General features: G+C 41.7%; 1 protein-coding gene across 2 annotated transcripts in view; it reads right to left on the minus strand.

Moving 5' to 3' along the window:
- The window catches only part of sorl1 (sortilin-related receptor, L(DLR class) A repeats containing), a 79,179-nt gene that overhangs the window by 52,692 nt on the left and 3,008 nt on the right, over positions 1-23,479 (minus strand). For both annotated transcript variants that reach the window (XM_030066672.1, XM_030066671.1), the window contains exons 3-5: positions 18,413-18,592; positions 3,422-3,523; positions 1,756-1,925 (exon numbers count right to left, since the gene is read on the minus strand). In XM_030066672.1, coding sequence (XP_029922532.1) covers positions 1,756-1,925; positions 3,422-3,523; positions 18,413-18,433 — 293 coding nt within the window. In that variant the 5' untranslated portion in view covers positions 18,434-18,592. The remainder of the gene's footprint in view (positions 1-1,755; positions 1,926-3,421; positions 3,524-18,412; positions 18,593-23,479) is intronic.

The following is a 23,479-nucleotide window of genomic DNA, read 5'->3' on the forward strand; positions in this document are numbered from 1 at the left end:
TAACCGTCTCAACCCCTGCTCTCATTAAAATGTCATCATTAAACTGCTAATGAGTCAGATGACATTTGTTTACCAACATGAGACTGAAGAACAGAAGGCGCGGCGCTCCTCAGCCGCTTTTGAAGTGGACGGGGACGGGGAGTCAAACAGACCAGCAGAGTCACTGCTGGCAGGAAAACGCCAGAGCGACACTGTGACTAGTTCTACAAACATTAACTCTGTCTCCGACATCGTGTCTACCCTGACACGATGATGGAGGAGGAGGAGGAAAGCAAAACAAACAATGAGGACGGGACTCAGAGGTCAGACAGTGGCGAGCCTCCAGAAGTTTCCAGAAGCTGTGCCACATCAACTGGCTTTTATCAGACGGGGTATTTTGTTGCAAACAGAAACCGATTGTTAAGTTTACAAAGCCTCTGTATCCCCGATATTATAAGCCTTTATATTACAGGTAATAGAAGTATTCAGGTCAGTTCCTGATGTTTCCATGGATACCTCTCAATTACCCATAAAGCTGCACTCTGTGGATCATTTGTCTGTGCAGGCAGGGCTATCAGCTGAACCTTGTACATTTGGCTTACCTTTTCAAATGAATCATTGATTTAAATACATCTCAAGGCTGATTAAACTGGTGCAAACCCAAAAAACAAAACATATACTGTTGCTAAAGAGCAGGAGTATATGTTTTGTATCCATACACAATTATAGTCAAAGTGAACTTACATTTTGGCATGATAAATAAAGAGATGATGAAATTTATCTCTTTCATACAAAAGCATATATCATTTATGTTTCATTTCTATAAAGGGCTAAATCACCCATTGAGTTGACTTCCCCCTCGCTAACACTCTTAAATATAACCCTCTTAATCCACCCAAAGACATAACATCACTTTACAAGTGTGGCTTTCCCAAACTAAAATGCACATACAGTTAGGTCCATAAGAATTTGGACAGTGACACAATATTCAGAATTTTGCCCTTATACACCAAAATATGGCATCAGCCGTTTAGGAATTACAGCCAATTTTATACATTGTCACCCCATTTTCAGAGGCTCAAAAGTAATGGAACAACTATACATAACATGCATAACTATAATTATAAGGACTATGTTCAATATTTGGAGGAAAATCCGTTGTTGTCTATAGCTGCCTGAAGTCTGGAACCCATGGACAATATCACCAAATTCTGAGTTTCCTGTATTTTTCCTGTTATCAGCATCTGGAAATACCCGGTAACTTCTGCACTTCCTGTATCCCTCCACACCAGAGCCACGCATCAAACTCAAGCTTTGTTTATTTAACAATTTGAGTGGATTAAGGCGTTTATTTTTAAGAATGTTAGGCGGCGGAAAGTCCACCTCACTGATGGGAGGCTAACAGTCAGCGTCTAGATAAAAAGGCCAGAAGTGGAAAAAGACAGGACGGTCGCAAAATGGCACACAGCTCCCGTCTGGCTCCCCTGCTGCCTTCATACCACACTGGATAAAACAGCGAGGGGCACCAGCAACTACATGATGGATCAAAAATGAGTCCATCCAGTTTCCTTGCCCATTTTAGCACCACACACCTTACAGATGGGAGGGTCACATTGTCATAGTTCCTTGTTGATGATGTCACCGAGGCTTGTCCCTAAAATACCTGGCTGAACTGGTTATGGTAAATGCAGGAGTGTCTGTGTGTGTGTGTGTGTGTGTGTGTGTGTGTGTGTGTGTGTGTGTGTGTGTGTGTATGTTTGTGTGTGAGGGCCTTACCTGATGAGCGTGTTGCTGCCCGAGCCCTCAGGACTGTAGTACAGCACATTCTCCAGCGACAGAGAGAAAGATAAGCCCTGTGTGTCTGAGATGTACAGGTGTGTGACGTTGTTCACGTGGTTCACACACACAAACACCTGGTCCTCTGACGCATCGGCGATATAGTACTCCTGCAGGGAGGAGGGAGGAAGAGGGATTCATCATCTGCTTACCGACATGCAGTCTGAGTAAGGAGGAGACGTAACACACAACTGGGACGACTGTACAAAGACTGGACATCACACACTAAATGAGCAGCTTTTCCTAATTCGGTCCTTTTATGGTTTTTACCTTTTAATTTTTTGAAAAAAAACAAACAAAACAAAAAAAAAAAACAAGATACTGTTTCGGGAACCAACCAAAACTAGCTCCAGAAGACTGCTAATGTCTGAGCCCATAACTAAGGGACAAAAGGCTCCGTTTGCAATACCTTTTTCAAGAGAACACTCTCCTTGAAATCGGTAAGAGTATACACCAAACTTCCCATTTCAGAAAAGCAATGATATCTTCATTCTTCAAAGCCATTTGCCCAACTGACCGCTGGTGTAGCCGAGCACGAGCCTGCAGCACATCAGTATCAGGATAAATACTGAAGGGACGGGTGAAATGATGCTCTCTACATCTAAGGATGATGCCACACATGCTCCAACTGGCGGCCCGAGGGCCACATCGGGCCCTGAAACTTCCAAGTGGCCCAGAGAGACTGAATTAAACAGGCTATTTTAACAGAAGTTTTAATATTTTCATTGTAATATTTTCTAAAAAATTATGTTAATAGCAATGTTATTGTGTAGTCTAAATAGTTTCTCACGGGATGTCATTCCAACCACACCTAGTAACTTTTTAAAACATCTGACTATTGACAGTAGGCAAGTGCTGTACTGGAAATCTGTCTCTATCAACCCTGAAACGTGCCTGGACTGGCAAGATGTTTATTTTAGGGCCATCTCCAAACACCAAACCAGTGTGGTTAATTTGCAAGGAGTGTGCTGCAGTAAAACATAATATTATTTCAAAAGTGAAACAAGAAATATTGCAATTTTTTTTGCTACATTAACATCAAATAAAAATCAGTCAGTAAAAATGATTGAAAATCTCTAGATGCTCGATGAATGCTTGACGAGTTTGTCTAGGGGATACAATAGGTTTATTTAAAGTCTTTGAAAGTCTTTAAAGTCTTTGATGACCATGGATTTGCAGAGCACACTCTTCTAAAACCATGAAAAAACATCCACATTTTTTTGGCCAAGCCTGAGCATATGCACAACTTCAAAACGGAAGAGAAGAAGAAAGGGGAGTTGGGACAAATTGCAGCTGTATGTACTTGACTCTCATTAGCTGCTGTTGATCTCCAATCAGATTGGGTGCATAAAAATCAAACATGTTTGAAATAACGGTAATGATCCCAGCTGGATAGGGAGGCAAGGATATTAATCCTGAACCCTCACCTAATACAACACGGACAAACCTTGCACTGAAAACCAGGCAGGATGCCAAATTGTCGCAATACATCAGCCTCAATGTCATGTAGTACATCCCCAGCCTTAGATATCAATATCACTGGTTAGCGTTTTGCTAAACATTAAGTTCTTAATCTTTTTTCCCAAACCATGTCGAGGAGACTCACTGTGATCGGATGCCGGGTCATAAACTGGGCTGCTTTCATCGGCTGGCGGTTGTAAGACACCCAGAGCTGGACAGACGAGGCTTCGTGGCTGCCGATCAGTTTCTGCAGGGGCAAAGCACATCAGACACAGAAAAACGTCACACTTCATTGAACTGGTCACCAAACAAGTCGAGTCACGTAACATTTCAGAGACCGTGAATCCGTGAACATGCTGGGGATTGTTTCCCTGCAGCCCAAACGCAGATGTAGGCTTCATCTGTTTGCTCACTGAATTCATTGAAACATGAATAAATTATGAGATAGCAGTAATCCTGACAGACAATGGAAGACAAAAAAAGACTAAAAAAACAATGGCTTCTTGCACATATTGTATATCCTCAGTGAACTCCTGTGTGCAAGAGAGTTGCAGAGCAGTGGTTTGAGCGTTTTGACATGTATTAACACTGACATAAAATAGTTATTTTTATTTTTTCCACTCTCAGTATATTGTCCTTCATACAGGTTTAAATTGCCATTGCTTCCCAAGAAAACCGCATTCATCACAAATTACAAACATATTTTCTTCTATTCCATAAATCATAGGAGTCCCAACCCTTTAAATAGAGGCTAGACATGACAGTGTTTTAGCTCTTGTTCCTCCTCTAACAAAGCCATTTCCACAATCTGCTACCATTATTGTTCTGGTTCCAGGAGTGTAAACGTAATTAATTGAGTTTTTCTTGTAGACAGAATGCTGGAAAGCACAATGTTGCCAGATGCACTTGAGCACGCTGCTAGAATTTCAGCGGTCTACGCACAGAACCACTAACACACATCTATAAACACTCACACCGCAATACACACTGCAAGTATGCAATGGCCTCACTTGAACATGTAACTGTAGTAGAGCATTAAGGTTGTGCAAAGGGACCAAAAACTTTGGTTAATCAGGGTTAGACTTAATATCCCACTAGTATAAATCTGGACAGCTAAGTCAGAATACATTAAATGCCCAGGCTCAAAAAGATTTCCCATGGGGCACAATAATGTATGTGTGTGTGTGTGTGTGTGTGTCTGTGTGTGCGTAAGAGAGGCACTCCAAGGCCACATTTCATTGTCATTACAGATACATTAGGAAGCTGGCTGCCTGAAGAAGAAGAGCTGTGATCTTTTATGAATTACAAGCAACCAGACCAGATAGAAAGTGGTTGACTGCTACATGTCTAGCCCTTATGGGTGTGTGTGTGTGTGTGTGTGTGTGTGCGTGCGTGTGTGTGTGTGTGTACGATCAAGGGGTGGTGGAGGGGGTGAGGCAGGGAGAGAGATATAAACAGACAGATCTTCTGATCAGAGCCCTGGGGATACAATACATTCCCTTACTCTCTTATCACTCGCCCCTGCCAATCTGACTGTCACTGGAAACATGACAAGAGCGATGCTGATACCAGAAAGCAAGAGAGAGAGAGAGAGAAAGTGTGTGTATGTGTGTCTGTGAGTGAGTGAAACATAGTTTTTAGCATTTTAGCATTCCTTAGTATAGCTTACCCGGCAGGTCTAGACATCACACGGGGGTAAGTAGCTCACTGTGAGCTCTTCTGACACACAGCTTGAAGTTCTTATTTTATGTCTGTGTATCTGCCGCCGGTCCAGCACTCCTCTCTGAGTAAATGGCATAGAAGGCCCTCAGATGTCTGTGGATGTCTTTGTATATGTTGTGCCATTTTAGCCTCAACGATATTGTTCTTGCACCACAAAATTCAGCGTTTTTTTCCCGCGCTTTTATGTCCTACTATCCTTTATAGTTATGGTTCTATAGCGCTTTTCTAGTCTACTGACAACTCAAAGCACTTTACAATGTTCACACACACATTCACACACGGATGGCAGGGGCTACCATGCAAGGTGCCTCGCTGTCCATCAAGAACAGTGAGGGGTTCAATATCTTGCTCAAGGACACTCTGACACACTTTGGAGGAGCCGGGGATCGAACCGTGAACCCTCCAATTACCAGACGAGTGCTCTACCTCCTGAGCCGCGCCGCCCCACAGTTGCAATCTACCACGTCGTTGCACATTGTAATAGGTTCGAAATGTAGCATGAAGAGGACACTGATAGTCTCCTGCCTTGTGCTGCAAGCCAGGTCCTGCTGTCCCTGCTATCTGTGCCAGTCTAAACTTGGTTTATGTGAGTTATGTGAGTTACCGGTAGAGTGGATATCAAAAGGCTACACACCCTCTCAAGTACTTACGTTGTTTTTTTTTTGCTTCGGGGCCTGAAATGAAAACCTGTTATATCAGATTTTCTTAAACTTTCATTTGGATACCAATTACCAGCAGTGTTTGTTTGTTTTTTTTTCTTTTTGAAAGCAAAACTGTCCTTTGGTTGAGCGTTGGGTTGTATATTGACCTGGGTGTTGTCATGATGAAATATCCTCATTAGCTGCTCTGTGCTCCCCTGCGCTGCTAATCCACAATGCTGTATTTGTGTCTCTCCATTCACTTCCATAGTGCAGCAAAAAAGGTCCAAAAATAACACTTCAAGCACATACACAAACACGAACAAACAGGATTATGCCAATGTGAAAACAAAAAGACCTAGTACCCATTTATTTTTCATGTAAATACAATTATTTCTTTCTGTTTCTTCCTGGTGCAAGATTACTATATGCACGTTTCCTGCAGATACTACCTGCCGGATCTACTTTCCAATTCAAATATGAAAATGACAGACGGTTTAATTTCCTCATTAAATGGGTACTGGGACTTGTTGTTTTTTATACTGGCATACTCTGCTTTGTTGGAGTACTTCATGTGCTTTAAGTGTTATTTTGGGAGCTGTTTTGCTGCATTATGAAAGTGAACTGAGAGATAGAAATACAGTATGGTGGATTAGCAGCCCAGGGGAGCACAGAGCAACTAATGAGGATATTTCATCACCACATGGACTCACATAACGTTCAGGTAACTAACAACCCAACGCACAGAAGTTCAATTTTGCAGGGGGCAGCACATTTTTCCTCCAAAATATCTTGCTATATGGAGTATTTTTGGCATCCCTGATCCAAGCAGAGCCGCTGTGCAGCCTCATAGCGTGATGCTACTCCACCATGCTTACAAGTAGCTATTTTGGGTGATGGTCTCTGTGTGGGTCTCCAACATGACTTTTGGAATTAGACCAAAATGTTGGACCAAGATTAGACCAAATGCTACTGTGATCCAACAAAAATCATGGGACACTTTTTCATTTGGTTTTGGGAAGAGTGTCCGACTTAATTAAGACAGAGCTAGATGATCTTTTGAGTGAGACGTGGTTTCGGTCTTGTTGCTATAATTCAAAGCCCAGGATAAATGGTTTATATACGCCAGAACAGTTGTTTTAATGGTTTTAGTCTCTTGGACCCGCCTCCGCACATAATCTTCCATTTTGAGGTAAAGGTCTGATCCAGGTAACATAACAGTCCTAGTCCTGAACTGTTCAGATCTCAAAGCTCTTTTGTCAGCCTCTTGTTCACGCTCACACTGACAACACACTGTGCAAGAAATGAACCATCAGTGAAATCCTGCTTTTAATTGATTTCATTACAGTCCCTTAACTTGATTTCTGGTGAGAGCAAATTAGCTTTATGCGTGCTTGGGAATGTGATTAGTTGAATCGTAACACAATTACAGCCTCCAATCATGAGGGCTTTGAACATGTACCGAACACTACACCAAGGTGTTTTAGTTTACCTTTACCGAGCAAAATACACAGGCAGTCTTTTCATTTGTTGGTTGCTATGTCCAAAAAAGTGAACAAAATCTACATTTCTACATTACATTTGGAATATTAAAGCCATAAAACTAGAAAATTCTAAAAGCTGTGCACTGTAAACCTTTATTTTCCAATATTACTGCAACATCTGAGAGAATGAGCTACACCTTTTGAATACAGGGCTGAAAAAATGTATTACTTCTCTACCTCAAACCTCTCTATCACATATCCAGAGAATATGTACTGGATCTATTGCCTGAGCATGAATGCATTTCCCTTGGTGAGTTGGTTTGAATAAGTGCAGTACAAATCAGAATGCATCATCTTATCAACATAGGCTTGAGCGATATTGGTTGACAAGCAGGAAGGTATTTTTCTATTCGGGGCTGTATGACAGAGGCCTGCTGTGGACTTGAGGCATAATCTTAGCACTGCTTAGTCATTCTGAACAATCGTTAGACCTACTATTACTGTGTGACCTGTATAAAAAGCTATAGCAACCATATAAAGAGCCATGCAAGCTCTTATACCACGCATGAGCGATACGTGGTTTGTTTCATAATGCCGGCGTTATGGAGCAGTCGTTCAGAGCAGCTGCTGACAGGTTGGAGGTAAAGCAGGGATCGCACAGTGAGGCAGAGCTCCCAGGATGGTCATGCAAATCAAAAGGAGACAAATTGTTTTGGTTCAGCGGGGGGGAAAGGGCTCGATCTTCCTTACCTCAACGGCCACCCTGCCTCTACCTCAGGTCTCTTGCTGCTCCCCCTGATGTTTCTCAATTGTTTCCGTGCTTTCCTCGAGGCTAGCCCGTAATACCTCGCCAATGCCAGGGCAAATGGAGCTACTTCAAATATCTCATGTTTAAGTGCATACTGACTGTGCAGGAAGTGCAGGGGTGCAGAGAGAGGCCGCTGAGTAAGCACTGATGGATGGTAGATAGCTCTCTTGGTGGAAATAAATTGTTTGGAGATTTTCTTTCTCCTCCTCACCTCTACAATGTGCATCGGTAATGCTACCTCTTGTATAAGAGGCTTGAGTTCTGTGATGCAATTCGGCTGTTCAATTCTGCTTTTTTTTTTTTTTTTTTTTTTTTTTTTATAAATATATTAAATGAGCCGTGAAAGACTGACGGTGGATAAATGCATGATGGGGGAAAATATATCTATGGTCATCTGTTTTGCTCTCTACTTTTGCCAACAGTTTTCTTGATTTGAGATATAGTAGGCCACACGTTCCAGGCATACTTCTTTCCTTAAAATGTACTGGAATGGCATGCCTTTTTCACAGCAGGAAAATCGATCTTTGGTAGAACACTGGGTTGTATAGTTACCTGGACATAGTACGAGTCCACATGGTGGTCAAATATCATCACCAGCTGCTCCATGATCTCCTGAGCTGCTAGTCCACAATACTTTATTTGTGTCTCTGCATTCACTTCCATACCAGCTCCCCAAAATAACATTTTAGTACATAAATGAATGCAAACATACCAGATTATCCACTATGAATACAAGAAGTTCCAGTACCCATTTTTTGTGTGATTACAATTATTTGCCAAAGTATTATCATGTCATTTCCTCCAAGACGAATAGGCGAAAATTTCCCGCGGGTGCAACCTGTCGGATCTATTTTCCAATTCAAATAGGAAAATAACAAGACAGGAGCCATTTACTGATGGTGGAGATGATGGGTACCAGGACTTTGTATTTGTTTGTGTGCTAGAAGTGTCATTTTGGGAGCTGTCTTGCTGCACTATGGAAATTAATGAAGAATAAATACAGTATTTTGGATTAGCAGTCCAGGAGAGCACAGAGCAGCTAATGAGGACATTTCACCACCATGTGAACTCATATAACATCCTGGTAATTATACAACCCAACGCTCGAGCAAAGTTCAATTTTCCTTAAAGCTGCAAGAGGCAAGTTTTTTTTCCTCAATAGAAAAACACACCTGTCTTATCAGTGAAGCTGCAAGAGAGAAGAAGGCCCAATCCCAATTAATAGAGATGCTTGTATGTTCACCATATATGTCCTACTTACATTCTGGTCTTGGATATGGTCACTAGGAGAAAACCTCCACACACAGAAAATAAATCAAAACTTGACAGTGAAATGTTAAAGTGTCTGCAGCGAGTGAGCACTCCGCCAAGAGAAAGCTTGACTCAGGATTCAGGATTGAGGAAAACTCACTCATGATAGTGGGAAAAGTTTTTTAAAACCTCCATCAGCCACATAGAAAAAGAAATTTAAGTCAGTGGAGTGTGCAATTTATTAAGTTTTTGAAATTCAGTTCTCTCTCTCTGCTATTTTGAGCTACAAAGTGAAAAGTTCCTTATTGCAGCTTTAATTCTGACCATTATTATGTTGTTGTTATATAAAATGTACATAAAACATCTGCAATCTCTTCAAACAAGCTGACTAAACTATATCTCATTACCAACACTCTCCTGACCTTTGGTCCTGAGATGAAAAACAAGATGACAAATTCTGTCAGTGGCTCCTGTAAAATGAATCTTAATACAGAAATCTTCCGGCTGCACCAATTACCATTTGCATTCTGTCTGACCTCATCTCCCTCTCTTCTACTTTATACTCAAAGCAATAAAAACAAGGGCTCTGCTTTTCTCTAGGCAAATAAACCAATCCTCTCTGCTTATTAACGGTTCGCTCTGTTCTCTTAATGACATTCTTCACACCTCTTCACTGCCTCAGAATACAAATGTCTTCCTGGTCTGTGTATTTTCCGTCCACTGCCTACCTTTTTCCATTTCCGTCCCATCCTGTACTCTCTCAGCAGTGATGTCAAAGTTTTTTTTGGGCTCGGTTCAAACACGCAGAGAGCTAATCAGCTTCATTACTTTATTCAGGAGTAGGTAAGACCACCCTGCTGGGAGTTTGACAGCCGCTGCTCGAGAGAGAAGGACGGAGAGATACTGAGAAAGAGAGAGCAAGAGCAAGAGCAAGAGAGGAAGACCATTGAGGGAGTTAGAGAGAGAAAGGTGGAGAGAGGAGAAACCAGGAGAGGAGAGCCTGGCTTCAGAAAGCTGCAAACTGGAGAGGAACAAAGACATCTGAACGACTGATGGGAGTTCAGAGAACAAAGCTGCACATCCACAATTCATCCTGTCTGCCAGGGAGGAGTTAGACCGATGTGCCAGTTCCACTGATATATGGAGCTGGCATTCGCCTCTTATTGGAAATCAGATATCAGTGTGGTCAGTGTGGTCCACCTCTGAAACAATGCAGGATGTTTAATTACATACAGTATTTATTGTAGAACTGATCAATACTGCACCGGCTATGTCTCAGAGGAGCTTAAAGCAAAACTGAACTTCGGTAGAGTGTTGGTTTCTCTGGTTACCTGACTGTTATGAGTCCACATATCCTCATTAGCTGCTCTGTGCTCCTGTGGGCTGCAAATCCACAACACCGTGTTTTTATCTCACCGTTCACTTCCACAGTGCGGCAAAACAGCTCCCGCATAACACTTTAGCACATAAACGAACACAACGAAGCAGACTATGCCAATATAAAAAACACGTAACAATAACAGCTCTGTTCTTGTTATTTTCCTATTTGAATTGAAAAGTAGATCCAGCAGGTAGCGTTAGCCGGAAACTTCCACATAGTATCCTTGCACCAGGAAGAAACAAACTGATCGTACTTTCACAATTAACTGTAATTACACACTAAAAATGGCTACCAGACCTGGATTTTTTTTTTTTTTTAAAGTGACATAATGTGCTGTATTTGTGCCTGTTTATGCACTGAAAGTGTTATCTCAGGAGCTGTTGCAAGTGTATATATGGAAGTGAATATAGAGACAGAAATACATTAAATTAACATTCATTTTTACTTGAAGCTGAACTGATTCTGATGACATTTTGATCAAATTCCACACAAATACGCATAAATATTGTCATTTTGTTGTACTGCCAGTAGTAATGGTGAGTTCAATGGTGTTATCCATGTTGTTTCAGAGGCTTTTCACTGAATTGTAACTCCTCTATTTTGTTGCTGTTGTTTTTTAGCATGAAAATTGGGAAATGTAAATATGTTGAATATCAATACAAGAAATACTGGAACCAGCATTCAAAAGTCTACAGTCACACCCCACTGTGAGGCTTGCTGTTTCGATGTGTGTGTGTGTGTGTGTGTCCATCCTTCAGAGCCTCAGAGCCCCGGCTCACTGGTAGAGCATTTCTATCCTTTACTATGCAGCCTATTGATTTATCTACAGTGGTCCCCAGACCGACCGACAGCCGTGACATGAAAGCAGAGCAGCCGCAATGTGGAGACAAATGGAAAGAGAAGAGGTAGGAAGACAGAAACGTATAAATGCAGGATGACACAAGCTCTATGTATACTGATACGGGTGCAGAAAAACAGAATGACCAAAGGGCACACAAACACACACACACACACACACACACACACACGCACACGCACACGCACATGCACACGCACACACGCACACACGCACCAAATAAAAAGACAAACAAGGCTGACTGGTAAACATAAAATGTAGTCATGCAAAATTTGTACACGTATGGTACGTATAAAATGTAATTATTATATGGACTTTTTTAAAATCTGAGATCTAGAAATGGTAATAGACTATCAAGCAGCGAATCCAGAAATGTATGTGACAGTAGGAAATTCATAATTAAAACAATGTGCATGAAATGTATACACACGCCTTGTTACACTTTATGGTTAAACTGTATCCCTGGGCAATACAATTAAACTGGATCCAGTGTTGCTCAGACCTCATGTTTAGGTCATACAGGTTCTGAACCGAATATTTGATTCAGTTTCTCTACTGTATATACACTGCAGTTTTCTAGTTCCACTTTATTATGTAAGTCAGTGTGGAAACTGGACAGGAGAATGTATCTTCGCACATGACAGTGGGATGGCGATAATTTATTTTTCCTTTGAAACCGCAGAGACTGTTCTGCAAGGCTAACCCGGAGTGAACCACACGTTCCAGGCTATGCTAATGTTTTCTGAATTAACACTTCTTGCTGCACACTGAGATCCCTGGATTGAGGTGTACTGCAACTGAACCACAACTGCAGCCTAAATACAAAGTGAGAATGACACTTGATATGAAATGTCTGTCAGGGATGAAATCTAGACCGTAATGCTGATGCGGCAATATCTGGGACTGGAATTAAGGTTTTTTTTTGTTTGTTTGTTTTTCTACCTCACAGGTTTCGTGCTGCCAGTCTCACTCAGTTACAAGATCATGGCTGCTTCAAAACACTCTACTACCTCTAATACCTGTCGTTGCACCAGACTATGTATTAGACATCTGTTCATTCATGTCTCAAATATGTCAGACAACGCTCAACAGATTAAATGAAACTTTAACCACCATATTCATTTTTCAAAATCAGGATGATTGGGCCAAGGCAAGTGCTACAATTACAAGTCAAAATTAAACATTTTAATAATCAACCCCTTTGAAACAAATAATGACATAAAATTACATGTACCTACCTATGCAGCTGTCCTTACTCTATTATTACTGTCTACTTTCTTGAGGAACAGTTTAATTATTATTTATTGTTCTTGTTATTCAGGACTGTTATTTTTTAGGAGAGACAATAACCTGTTCTAGGCTTACCTCGTGTTCCCTGCACTTTCGCATGCAATCACCGCCTCTGTGGATTTGCTTGTAATGTGTGAGTCCACTGAGCGACTGCTCCTCTTCAGTCATTCCAGTCCCACACAATAAACAACCACAAGGTGACATTTGTTATTGACTGGCTCAGAGGGGAAGTGTGGCGCTGTTACGGGGATGACATGTTTACCACTACATCGCCTATTTTCTTCTTCTTTAGAGTGACATTTTATCATAATGCAGGGTATTTGTTGGAGCGTCAAGATGGAAATTGTCACAAGGCATATTGTCCTTGACTGTGAGGTTAGGAGCGACTGTGGTAGCCTTCTTTGCACTGAGTTTAAGGCACCACCTACTGAGCGCATTCATTACTCATGTGCTTGTGGCACAGCATTAATCAAATGCTTCTTTTCCTCTGTGTCAGTGATCTTGTGAATTCTGTTCAAGGATAGTTCAGTTGCTTCTGTGGATTGTGGATTGCATAATCTGTAGTGTTTCTGCCCTTGGACATACTAACACAGAAGACAGTCTGATTCTTCTCAACAAAACAGTTGGTCTTTTTTTGTACTGCATCGTTAAACCAGGCAGACCTGTTTTGAGAGAGGGTGGTTAGACCTCTCCGCCACATGGGGTCTCGTGTATAGCGGTTTATTTAAGAGAGAATGCTTAAGAGATAATGAATTTTTACCACACCTCCTACAGTTTTACTCTGCTACCATGGCTATAAACTAACAGGCTACTGCTAAATCATAGTGCACAAGTCTGTTTGTGGCTTGGCTCTCATGCTGCATCTTGAGCTACTGGCTGGGCCCGCCGTGTTGATCCAAAGGAATACAAGTCGGATATAAGAAAGATCCTCTGCGAAAATATGTCTTTCAGGTTTTTGGGGCTCACAACTTCAATCCAGTTGTAACGGTTGATTACCGCTTCTCCTGCCTTTTTCCCCTGTTTTTGAACTTGCCATCCCAGACATGGGCAGTTTCTGAAGTGCTGACAGGAAGGCGGTTTTCATGGTTGAACCACTGTCTCAAAATGACAAGTGAAAGTGAAATCCTATCAATAGTGGCGAATGCTTGAGAACTGGAGATGTGGCTTTGGCATCCAACAAACTCCTTCTCTTCTCTCCCTCTCCATAAGTTTGCTTAAGCCCGTCTGCCAGAGGAAACAATACTACCTCTTGTTCTGTGATGTTGCAAACCCTTTAAACTCTGTTTATGGGAAATGTGCTGCTCCAAACAACTGTTTACTTCTGCCTGCAGTTTCCAGTAAAAAAAAAATTCTGGTGTAGATGTGTAAAAAAACCCTATCATAATACTGTTGAGAGACACAGCCGGAAACAGTCAGCAGTCTCAAATATTTACCAAAGGCAAGTGTTGAGGGAACTCAAAGTAATCAAGTGCTTCAGAAGCACCCGAAAGGCAGCTGCTCTTTGATGGGAGGGAATCCTTGCAGTGGCAATCTTTGTTTTCTGCTTTCCTCTCACTCTCAAAGGCACTGTCTGCAGAGAATCCACGGTGCAAATGAGAGAAAATGTCAAACAGATAACTTGGAGACAGAGGGACAGCCCCTTATCTACGTCCCCATTACATCTCCTAAGCCAGTTATCTTCCTGGGGTCTCTTCAATGAGACCAAAGGCTGGGGTCTTTAAGGTCTGATTAACACTCTGTCCACAGGATCCCTATTGTTACACAAAACTCTCCATTTCTGGCTCTTTAATTAGCCTAAGCAGCTTGGCACTGCCACAAGCGCCTCTGATATTCCATTATTCTAATCCTATTAGTGCAAACCGAAGATAGAAGAGTAGAGCGACTAACCGAAACTAACCTCCAAGAATCATTCATTACCAACTAATAAGCATGACAGAAAACACAGATAGCTTCACTGGCTTAGCATTTACATTGCTAGGTAACACTGCAAACCGGTTACACTGATGCTTTGTGACAGCTTAACCTGAGTCTTTTCCCTTCACTTTCATTCGCAGACATCTTCCCACAAGCCCCAGGGGCAGGGTCTGCACTGAGGGCTGCGCTGCTCTCTCTGACTGGGCTTCAGTCAGCTTTGCTCAGATCAGATCAGCTCTGGGCAACTCTCTGGAGGTCAGGGTCAGGGCTCGGAGGGGAGGGAGGGCACAGACAGGTCAACCACCACAACTAAGAGAGGACCTGAGTCTCTAACGCTGTGAAGAGCTCGTCCTGGTGTTCCGTGCAGCCTCTGGATGTACAGGCTGTTTTAAGCTGCTGCAAACAGATTTCACTGATTAGCGCCCTTTCGGACAGAGAAGGGGAACTAGCAGGTGAATTCAGTTCTTGCAGCGTTTGGGTGGAATGAAAACCTGCACAGTCATGGGTTTTGCTGGCAAATGAGAACAATCATTGCCCTTACTTGCCCATGTCCCATTTTAATGAAAAAAATCTACCTAGCAAGAATACAACGTGGAATGCATGTATGCCTGCAGGTACTCAGACTTTTTCTGATTCTATCTCCCCTGACTGCTTTGGTGAACATTAAACCGCCTTCCAGAGATTATCTGAAGCAATGTTTAGAGCGAGGCCTTCCCGTCTACTTCCTTCTGACTTCCTTCAGCACATCAGACGCTGATGAATTGTTCTACAGAAGATTGCTGCCAAGTACCCCTCTCCGGGGAAACAGAAACACTCTAGAAATACAGCCCAAACAAGCAGCATGCTCTCACTGCCAAATGATGGTAATATAATTTGACCCTGTCCTGGATGTCGATATCCTCATCACAGTCTCCAGACACTATTTCATGTCAAGGAGCCCCACATGGATAAGTATTAGGCCACAGACTCTAATTAGAGAGGATTTTGTCCTCCATCTGGGAAGAATTTTGATTTTGCTATAATTTAGTACAGAACTGCTATCTTTAAGAGAGGAGAAAACAGTGGGCAAAAAGGTGCAAAGTATGATATGAACCATGATTTTCATATATTTTCTGTTAAGGTATGCAAAAGTGTTAGTGCGCCGCACCAAAGCAAATAATCTGTCAGGTATCCGTGGATGATTAATGTTCTCATCTCAGGAACAATGACAAATGGGCCAATCTCCCAAACTTCTGTGAGGTGTATTCTGTGAGGAGTAAGCACTAAATGTCGAACTCTAATCCTTAAAACAATGTTTACCTCACTGGTGAGGGCTTACTGGTGAGGGCTGACAACAACAGGTACTCCTGATAAGTACTTTGTTTGTAATTGGATCTTGTAATTGTAACTGCATACAGACATTCAATGATTGCTGTGTGGATTGATTTTTTTTTCCGACAGCATAATGTCATACTGTGAAAATTTTGACTTCCTGCATTACTTCCACATGACTCTCCAAGTCAAAAGATTGTTTTGTCAGCCTTTACTTATCCAGCGTAAGGGTTGCCCTGGATAGATAAAGGCCTTGATTAACATTCATACAGGTACATACTTTAACACATGGGAGCTGCTGGCCCGTATTGGTAATTACCAGTGGAATTCATTCCATTTGTGGATCTCCGTTATATCCCATCAGTTATATTCACACTAATACAATAAGCCGCGCATAGAAATACCTATGTAGTTACATTACAATCGATTTTGATTTCATAAACACAAATACTTTCTAAGAAGAAAAACATGTAAATAATGCTTTAAAAAAGCAAAGAAAATTGCCCAAGAAAATGTACACTGTAATAATATGGGCAAAGTAACACTGGTAAACCCACCTTGAGCAGGAACATCAATTACATCTGGCATCAAAAGTTGTTCTAATAGATGAATGAATGAATGAATTTACACACTGGTATGGTATCTATTGGCCAAAAAAAAAAAAAAAAAAATCAATAATCTGGATAAGCCTAAGTAAACTACTGCCGATTGAGCTGAGTGTTTGCTTCAGGACACGAAGGCTGGACTTGTTTTCTGAAAGTAACTGCAGAGGTTTTACAACTTCACCTTCCGTAAAAGTTTGCATTGGCCCTGTGTGTGTGTTTGTATGTGTGTGTATGTGTGTGTGTGTGTGTGTGTGTGTGTGTGTGTGTGTGTGTGTCAGGAGGTCAGTGCTCCCTGCAGCTGATTGGCAGGCACACTGTAGTCGTACTACGAGGTTGAAAATAGTTTCCAACTGAATCTTGTCTGACCACATTAATAATTATGAATGTGCATCACTCACATAGACCGCATTAGCCACTGGGGATTATGGCCAGGCTTTATTGTTTTGACCTCATTAATCGAGTGCTACACACCACCTGTTGCTGTCTACACAGCAAATAGCACCATCCATTTACTTTCTCCTGCAGACACACACAGAGACGTGTGTGTCTGCAATGACTAGAGCAATTCTAATTTCCTGCTTCCACTTTTGCCTGCAGGAACAGCAAGATTGATTGACTCAGTATGGTTAGCCATCTGATATCAATTAACGGATCAAACAAATCCTTCACAGCTGACCTCCTTGTACAATCAACTGTTTCTAAAACACTGTAGCTACAGGCTGCCGTCATCCCAAACCCAACATGAGATGCAGAGGAAAGCGGATCTGTTTGTCACACAGTTTGTGAAACTGGGAAGGAGATGAGATCCAAATCATACCCACCATCTGCTCCACTATCTGTTTGTCTGTCTTCATGAGTGTGCCTTCACTGTACAAACACTGGGAGACTAACAGCGACAAATATACAGTGTTGCAATTTATCACAAGCCAAACATTGTTCTACCTTCCATTATATTCTACTCATTATTTTGAGTTTGGAAAGCTGGTATTTCACTGTGTGGCTCCCAGTATGCCGTGTTAAAATGTATTATCTGTTAAACAGGTTTTAGAAATATATGCTTGTTAATGTATGAATAGCAGAAAATGACTGCATTCAGTTGGTGGGGTACAAAAGCAAAATGAAGTGACATGAGCTCAGTGTTATGACATTCAGGGTTAAAGATGGAGGAAACCCTGGCCTCAAGGTCATGCAAGCTCAGTTCACAAAGGATTGTTTCAGCTCTTCAAGATAAGACGTTGTTTCACTTTACTACAGCAGAATGACGTGCACATGGTCTTCATTTCATTTGCCAAATATATTAATTAACTCTTTGAAACCCTGCGGGGAGGCTTTTACTTTTAAACTTGTTATTTCACACTCTAAACAAAATTCACGTTATATATTTTCAATTCAAATTTTGAGGATTTTAAGTCACTGTTTTGGTAATTTCTTGTTACTTTATAGTAATTTTCTTGTAATTTAATCTTAAATATATAATTATTACTGATAATTATCCTCAGATTTTTCTTGTAATTCTTTGCCATTTTTAACTGAATTTATTTTTAATACTTTTTAAATTTCTCTTGTAGTTTATTGCAAATTTTGTTAATTGCCTTGTAACTTTTCTCTGATTTCTTGCTCCTTTCCTTATCACCTTATTCCGTTGTTTCTTAAAGAAATCAAGTGAATTTGCTCAAGTTTCAAAAGGTTAAATCACATGGAAAAAACACAGAAGTCTGCCGGACATTCGCACCAGCACCTGAATGCAACATAAGAGTTTTCTCTAAAAACTTAAAAGCCCTAAAATTATATTGATCACATCATGTCCCGCAGTTTGGAATATGAGCTCATTCTTTGCCTCGGCGTGCTGAAGAGGCTCTGCGTCCTGCTCTCTTACCCGGGTGGTGGTGGCGAACATGTACTTGTCGCGGAGCTGGAAGCTGTCGACCCGCTCCAGGATCACCCTCCGGTTCTGTTCGCTCTGGAAGAAGTCGTGCTAGCTGAGCACAGTGGAGACGCCTGGGGTTCATGTCTCTGGACCAACACCATGGTGGGGGGGTCGTAGGGCTCCACTCCCCTAGGAAGGTAAAAGGGATGAGAAGGATGTAGGAGGCAAGGGTTGGATGCAAGAGGAGCAGGATGGGTGGCAGAGAGGGAGGGAGTGGGATGGCAGTAATGGAGAGAACAACGGATGGGAGAGAAAGACAGGAAAAATTGAATAGAAAAAAATTAGTAATAATATAGTGGAATGTCAAAAAATATACAAAATCTATGTTTTCTCATATCTTTATAACGATTCATAATGATTTCCCCTTAAACTGTTGGAGACAGCATATCTTTAGTGGTTACGACGTACCAAGAGGTGTATACGAAAATTACATCCAAAAAACAACAAAAAAATCAGGCATTTCTTAACAATATACTCCCTCCACCCCTACCACCATATAAAAACCCATTCAAAGTGTTGTGGTTATGTCCTGAAGGCAGGGATATAATCCAGTTGCTCTTGGGAAACAATTTGACAAAGCTCTGATGTGATGTGAAAGGAAAACTCCAGCCGACAAACACACAGACACACAGTGTAATTCTATAAATGTGATGCACATGGACTTTTGGCTACTCAGCTGTGATAAATAAAAATAATGCATTACATAACAGAAACTACACCACAAATGCAATGTAAATGGTTAATCCCTGCTTTCCAACAGTGTGTCAGGCTGGCATTTTGGCTGTGTGTTGGTCATAGTAAACAAAGGCCACCTCAGGCCTCGTAGACCAATCAGATGCCACTATTGATGCAGCTGCAATTTATTCATCTTATAATAATCCGGTTCGCGACAGCTCAAGACTTGTCTGCAAACCACTCCACAGCTTCAGTTTTGGTTTGCAACAGTTTAAGCAGTTTTTTCTCCCCGCACCAACTCCTGTTTCAACCAGATATACATCAAATTACAGAGGCGCACACCATCGAAATGCTGTTGCCTTGTGACTTCTATTATCTGAGGAAGTGAGCAGGCAAAATGAGACTGTCATGTTGCAAAGATAAGGCACTGAATACACATAGTATTTGTCTGCTGAAATGGAAAAACAAGTAGGAGCGGCGGAATTCATCTCGCACATTTGTAGAAATGTCTAAATTATACAATTATGCTATATTGCTGATAATGATTATAGATGTAATGAAGTATAATCATCTCTGATATCATTTCGTCATTCTCTGCTGTGCAAAGTGGCCTTAAAATATTGTTTGTCACTCATTTTAAGAGGTATCTGGATCTCATGCCGCTCTCCATAACTTAGAACCAAGACCTTTAACGTTATATGTTTTGTCTACATCAAATAAGCCTGGTAGAGGAAAAAAAAAATCACCTAATGTGAGACACTGATTACTCCCAGCAAAAAAGTAATACTAATCTAGACTGCTTACAAGTGTTGCATTGAAGATAGTTGGAAGAGAGATTTGTCCCTTTGCTTGCACACCATCTGTTAGTACCTGTAGGGCAACTTGCTTCACACATGCAAAGCAGAGGTCCACATTCCTCCTTCCCAATTCATTTGTGACAAAGTTGGATTTTTTTCCTGATTAGGGTTCCTATATCACTTTGTCAATATATCAGGTCAATACTGACATTTAATCGAAGTCAGATACGGGCCAGTGGAAATCCCTCCCCGACCCGCAGCTACTGAATATGAGTTTACAAATATATTTATTTCAGATGTCTGAGCAGACAATTATTCCAGCGTGGTGTGGGAGGATTTTGCTCAGCAGCCTCAGAGATGTCAGTCTGTAAAACCTACAGTGCCTTAAGAAGCTGCTAATCCACCTACAACAATTTCATTAGGTTGGATTTCAACAGAGTTTTACATGATGGAGTCAATGCTGTTTTAGAGGCTTTTCCACTCTGATACAGTACACTTTTTGGCATGGAAACAGCCAAATTTAAAGACAATGATTGTCAGCACAAAATATTGTCTGACAGCAGCTTCAAACCAAAAATATCTATACTTGTACCACCCTTGCAAAGCTGACATGGGTCAAAGCCTATTTCTGGCTACAAGTGTGCAAGCAAGGGTGTTTAAAACCAAGGCCTTGAGAATCAGCTGGATCAATGGACGAGGGTTCACTGCATCCTATCATCTGCCTTCAAATCAGCGTGTTTTCCTCTGAGGCTGCCGAACCACACAGAGGGAGCAGTGTCTCCGCTCTGCTTTGCCACTGTGGCATTCTTTGAAAGGTCGCTGTTTAAACTGATGGACACTGTCTGGGCTAAGAGCGCATGAAGAGCTACTCGCAGTGTGTCTCTGTCGCTTCCTTTCACTTAATCCTTGGCCCTCTGTTCTCCCAGACACCCTCCGCCCCCTGTTTTCATGTTTTCAACTCCTCAGCCTGTTGAGGAGTTGAAAACATTGTTTGTTTGCCAGTTGGGGTTTAACCAATATGGATTTTTGAAGACCAATACTAGCATTTTGGACGTAAGCTGCCAATAGCTGGTTTTCTAAGATCTATAAATGTTCATAGGCCAAAAAATTCTTTGATATTCCTCTGACTTGTCAAAGTAGAAAAGCCTCTAAAAGCGAATTAATGCTTATTGAGGTCTGTCTGGCATGAGCGGCGATATTATGTAGCTGTAGCATGTGTGACTGTGTACAAAAGGTGCACCAAAGGTCTCGGTACACCTCTGGATCTGTGGGACACTGCGGACAGTGTCGAAGAGGTCGTTGTTGCAATGATCGGATGGATCGCTCTGGAAGAAACGCAGGACATGAACGGTATTGCTTCACTATGGCAACGGCTCAACGGCTTTCTTTTCTGAAGCCACTTCGACCGCAAAGAACCATGAATTGACCGACGTCTGCAGAGACCGAGCGAACTCTCCGTGGCGTAAACACCGCGAACCTTCAAGAGAGGCATGAACAGCATTTGGACCACAAGACCCTGAAACTGGAAACTACCATTAGGGTCAATTTCAGTTAAGGGCGTCCAACATAAAAAATAGTGTAGTAATTGATCAAATATACATTAAATATCTAAAACTATGATACATGATACAAATACCTGTCTGGGTCCTCGCTGAGGACATTATTCTGAGAAAACACTGTCTTCCAAAAGGTATATTTGCTCCTTTCTTTTCTCTTGCAGTTATTTCTCTTGAGGCTGTCTAATCTCACCATTTTCTCTCCCTCTATCCCATCCCCTGTCCCCTCTCACTTGTTTCTCTCAATCTATACGTAAAATCAATCTAGCCGCCACATTTTTATCAGTCTTCTTAATCCACACGATTGTATAATTCTTAAGTACACAACAGAAGCAGGCTGCAGGCAGGATTTCTGCCTCTCGCTCTGTCTCCTACCAATGCGATCAAAGGATTAGGGGACGGGTGTGGGACTGAGCCCATCAGACTGAGCTGGCTTTGCACCATAAGTTTGTGAAAACACAGGGTTAAACATATCCAGCAGCAGACCGCAATTCAGGCCCGAGTCTCTCTGGCCTACAGTGCCTTAGCCTGAGTTAAAGCACAACAGCAGCACCCCTCGCTAACCCAGAACAAACAGGATAGACCACAATTGGATGGAGCCACAGGGGGGGAATTTAAGATCAATCCTTTCATCTGCTGCCATTGTCGTCTGATCATTTGCAGCTTCTCCTGGCTAGGCTACCACTGCAGTTGTTAGTTATAAGAGAGTGCATTTTAATGACTGCAAAATAAGTAAATAAATAAAGCATTAAAAATATTCAATGGAATCAGTGCATCGAAAATTCATGAATGTATTCCAACTAAACAGCCGAGAATCTGTTGTGTGTTGAGTTAGGTTAAAAGCAGATGATAGCAGCTGAAGGCAGCAGATGGCGGATATTTTTTATTTCAAGCTACAAATGCAAAAGAGGAACTGTTGTCACAGTGAAAGAGGAAACTCAATCCAGACACAAGCAAGCAGCCACTGCAGATGTTTCAAAGCTTAGAAAAATACGTTTTCCAGGTCACTTTCATCTCAGGCGCCTGCCAGACCTGAAACCGACTAGATACGTCTTCTGGGAGGCATCTCGCCCACACCTTGTTTTTCTGGTTTTACATTTGTGGCATTTTGGCATTTCCTGCCCGTCTACAAGCAAACCAGGACTTCTCAACAAAAGTCACGGGTGGCTTGTTTATTAGACAGAGTTTTGGTAACTTTGGGGTTAGGTAATCTGCCACAGGGGAGTCAAAATGAATCCAGTTTCAGTTCCTGTAACTTAAGCATCCACCTGTCTGCCCTCTTTCCTGTAATTTACCATCACTGGTGTTTATGCCAGTTGCCAACACACGAGGACACAGCTGACTATGAATAGCAGATTCTCTTCATTTTAATTTTGCTAGTGAGGATTTAAAGAATAAACTGGAAGAAGAGGGAACTGCTGGCTATCAGGTGTGAACTTCTCCCACCATCTACTAATGAGATCTTTTGGGTTGTTTCATTTGTTGGGTTGTTATTTAGTGCCACCCAAGTTTAAGAGGCATCATTCCACCAGCCCAAACAAACTGCACTAAGACGTAATAGCTTGCACAGCTGACTACATCAAACATATAAAACATTAAAGGTCATCGGTGTGCTGGCATCCAACCACGAGTTGCCATCTGCTGTAATGGAATCAAGCTGGAGCACTTGTCTGTTTATATATTTCTATTTGCTGTCCTTCTGCTGCAGCCTCAATTCCTAACGACTGTATTGCATCCACATAATATTATAATAGAGTGTGTACAGGTAATTCCTCCATGCAATTTCTTTGAGCATATCTGTTTTATTGAGAGCTTGAGGGCACTATCATCATGATCACTTCCACTGTGCAGTATTCCTAACACTTCTACAAGACAGTAAACCTGATCTAAGTGAGCTATATACGTAGGTGTGCCTCTCTGTGTGTGTGTGTGTGGTGTGGTTTATCTTGTTATCAGTGGCACCAGCCCATGCACAGGACAGGAAGTGA

Source organism: Myripristis murdjan, chromosome 13 (genome assembly GCF_902150065.1).
Source record: "Myripristis murdjan chromosome 13, fMyrMur1.1, whole genome shotgun sequence".
NCBI classification, from domain to species: Eukaryota; Metazoa; Chordata; class Actinopteri; order Holocentriformes; family Holocentridae; genus Myripristis; species Myripristis murdjan.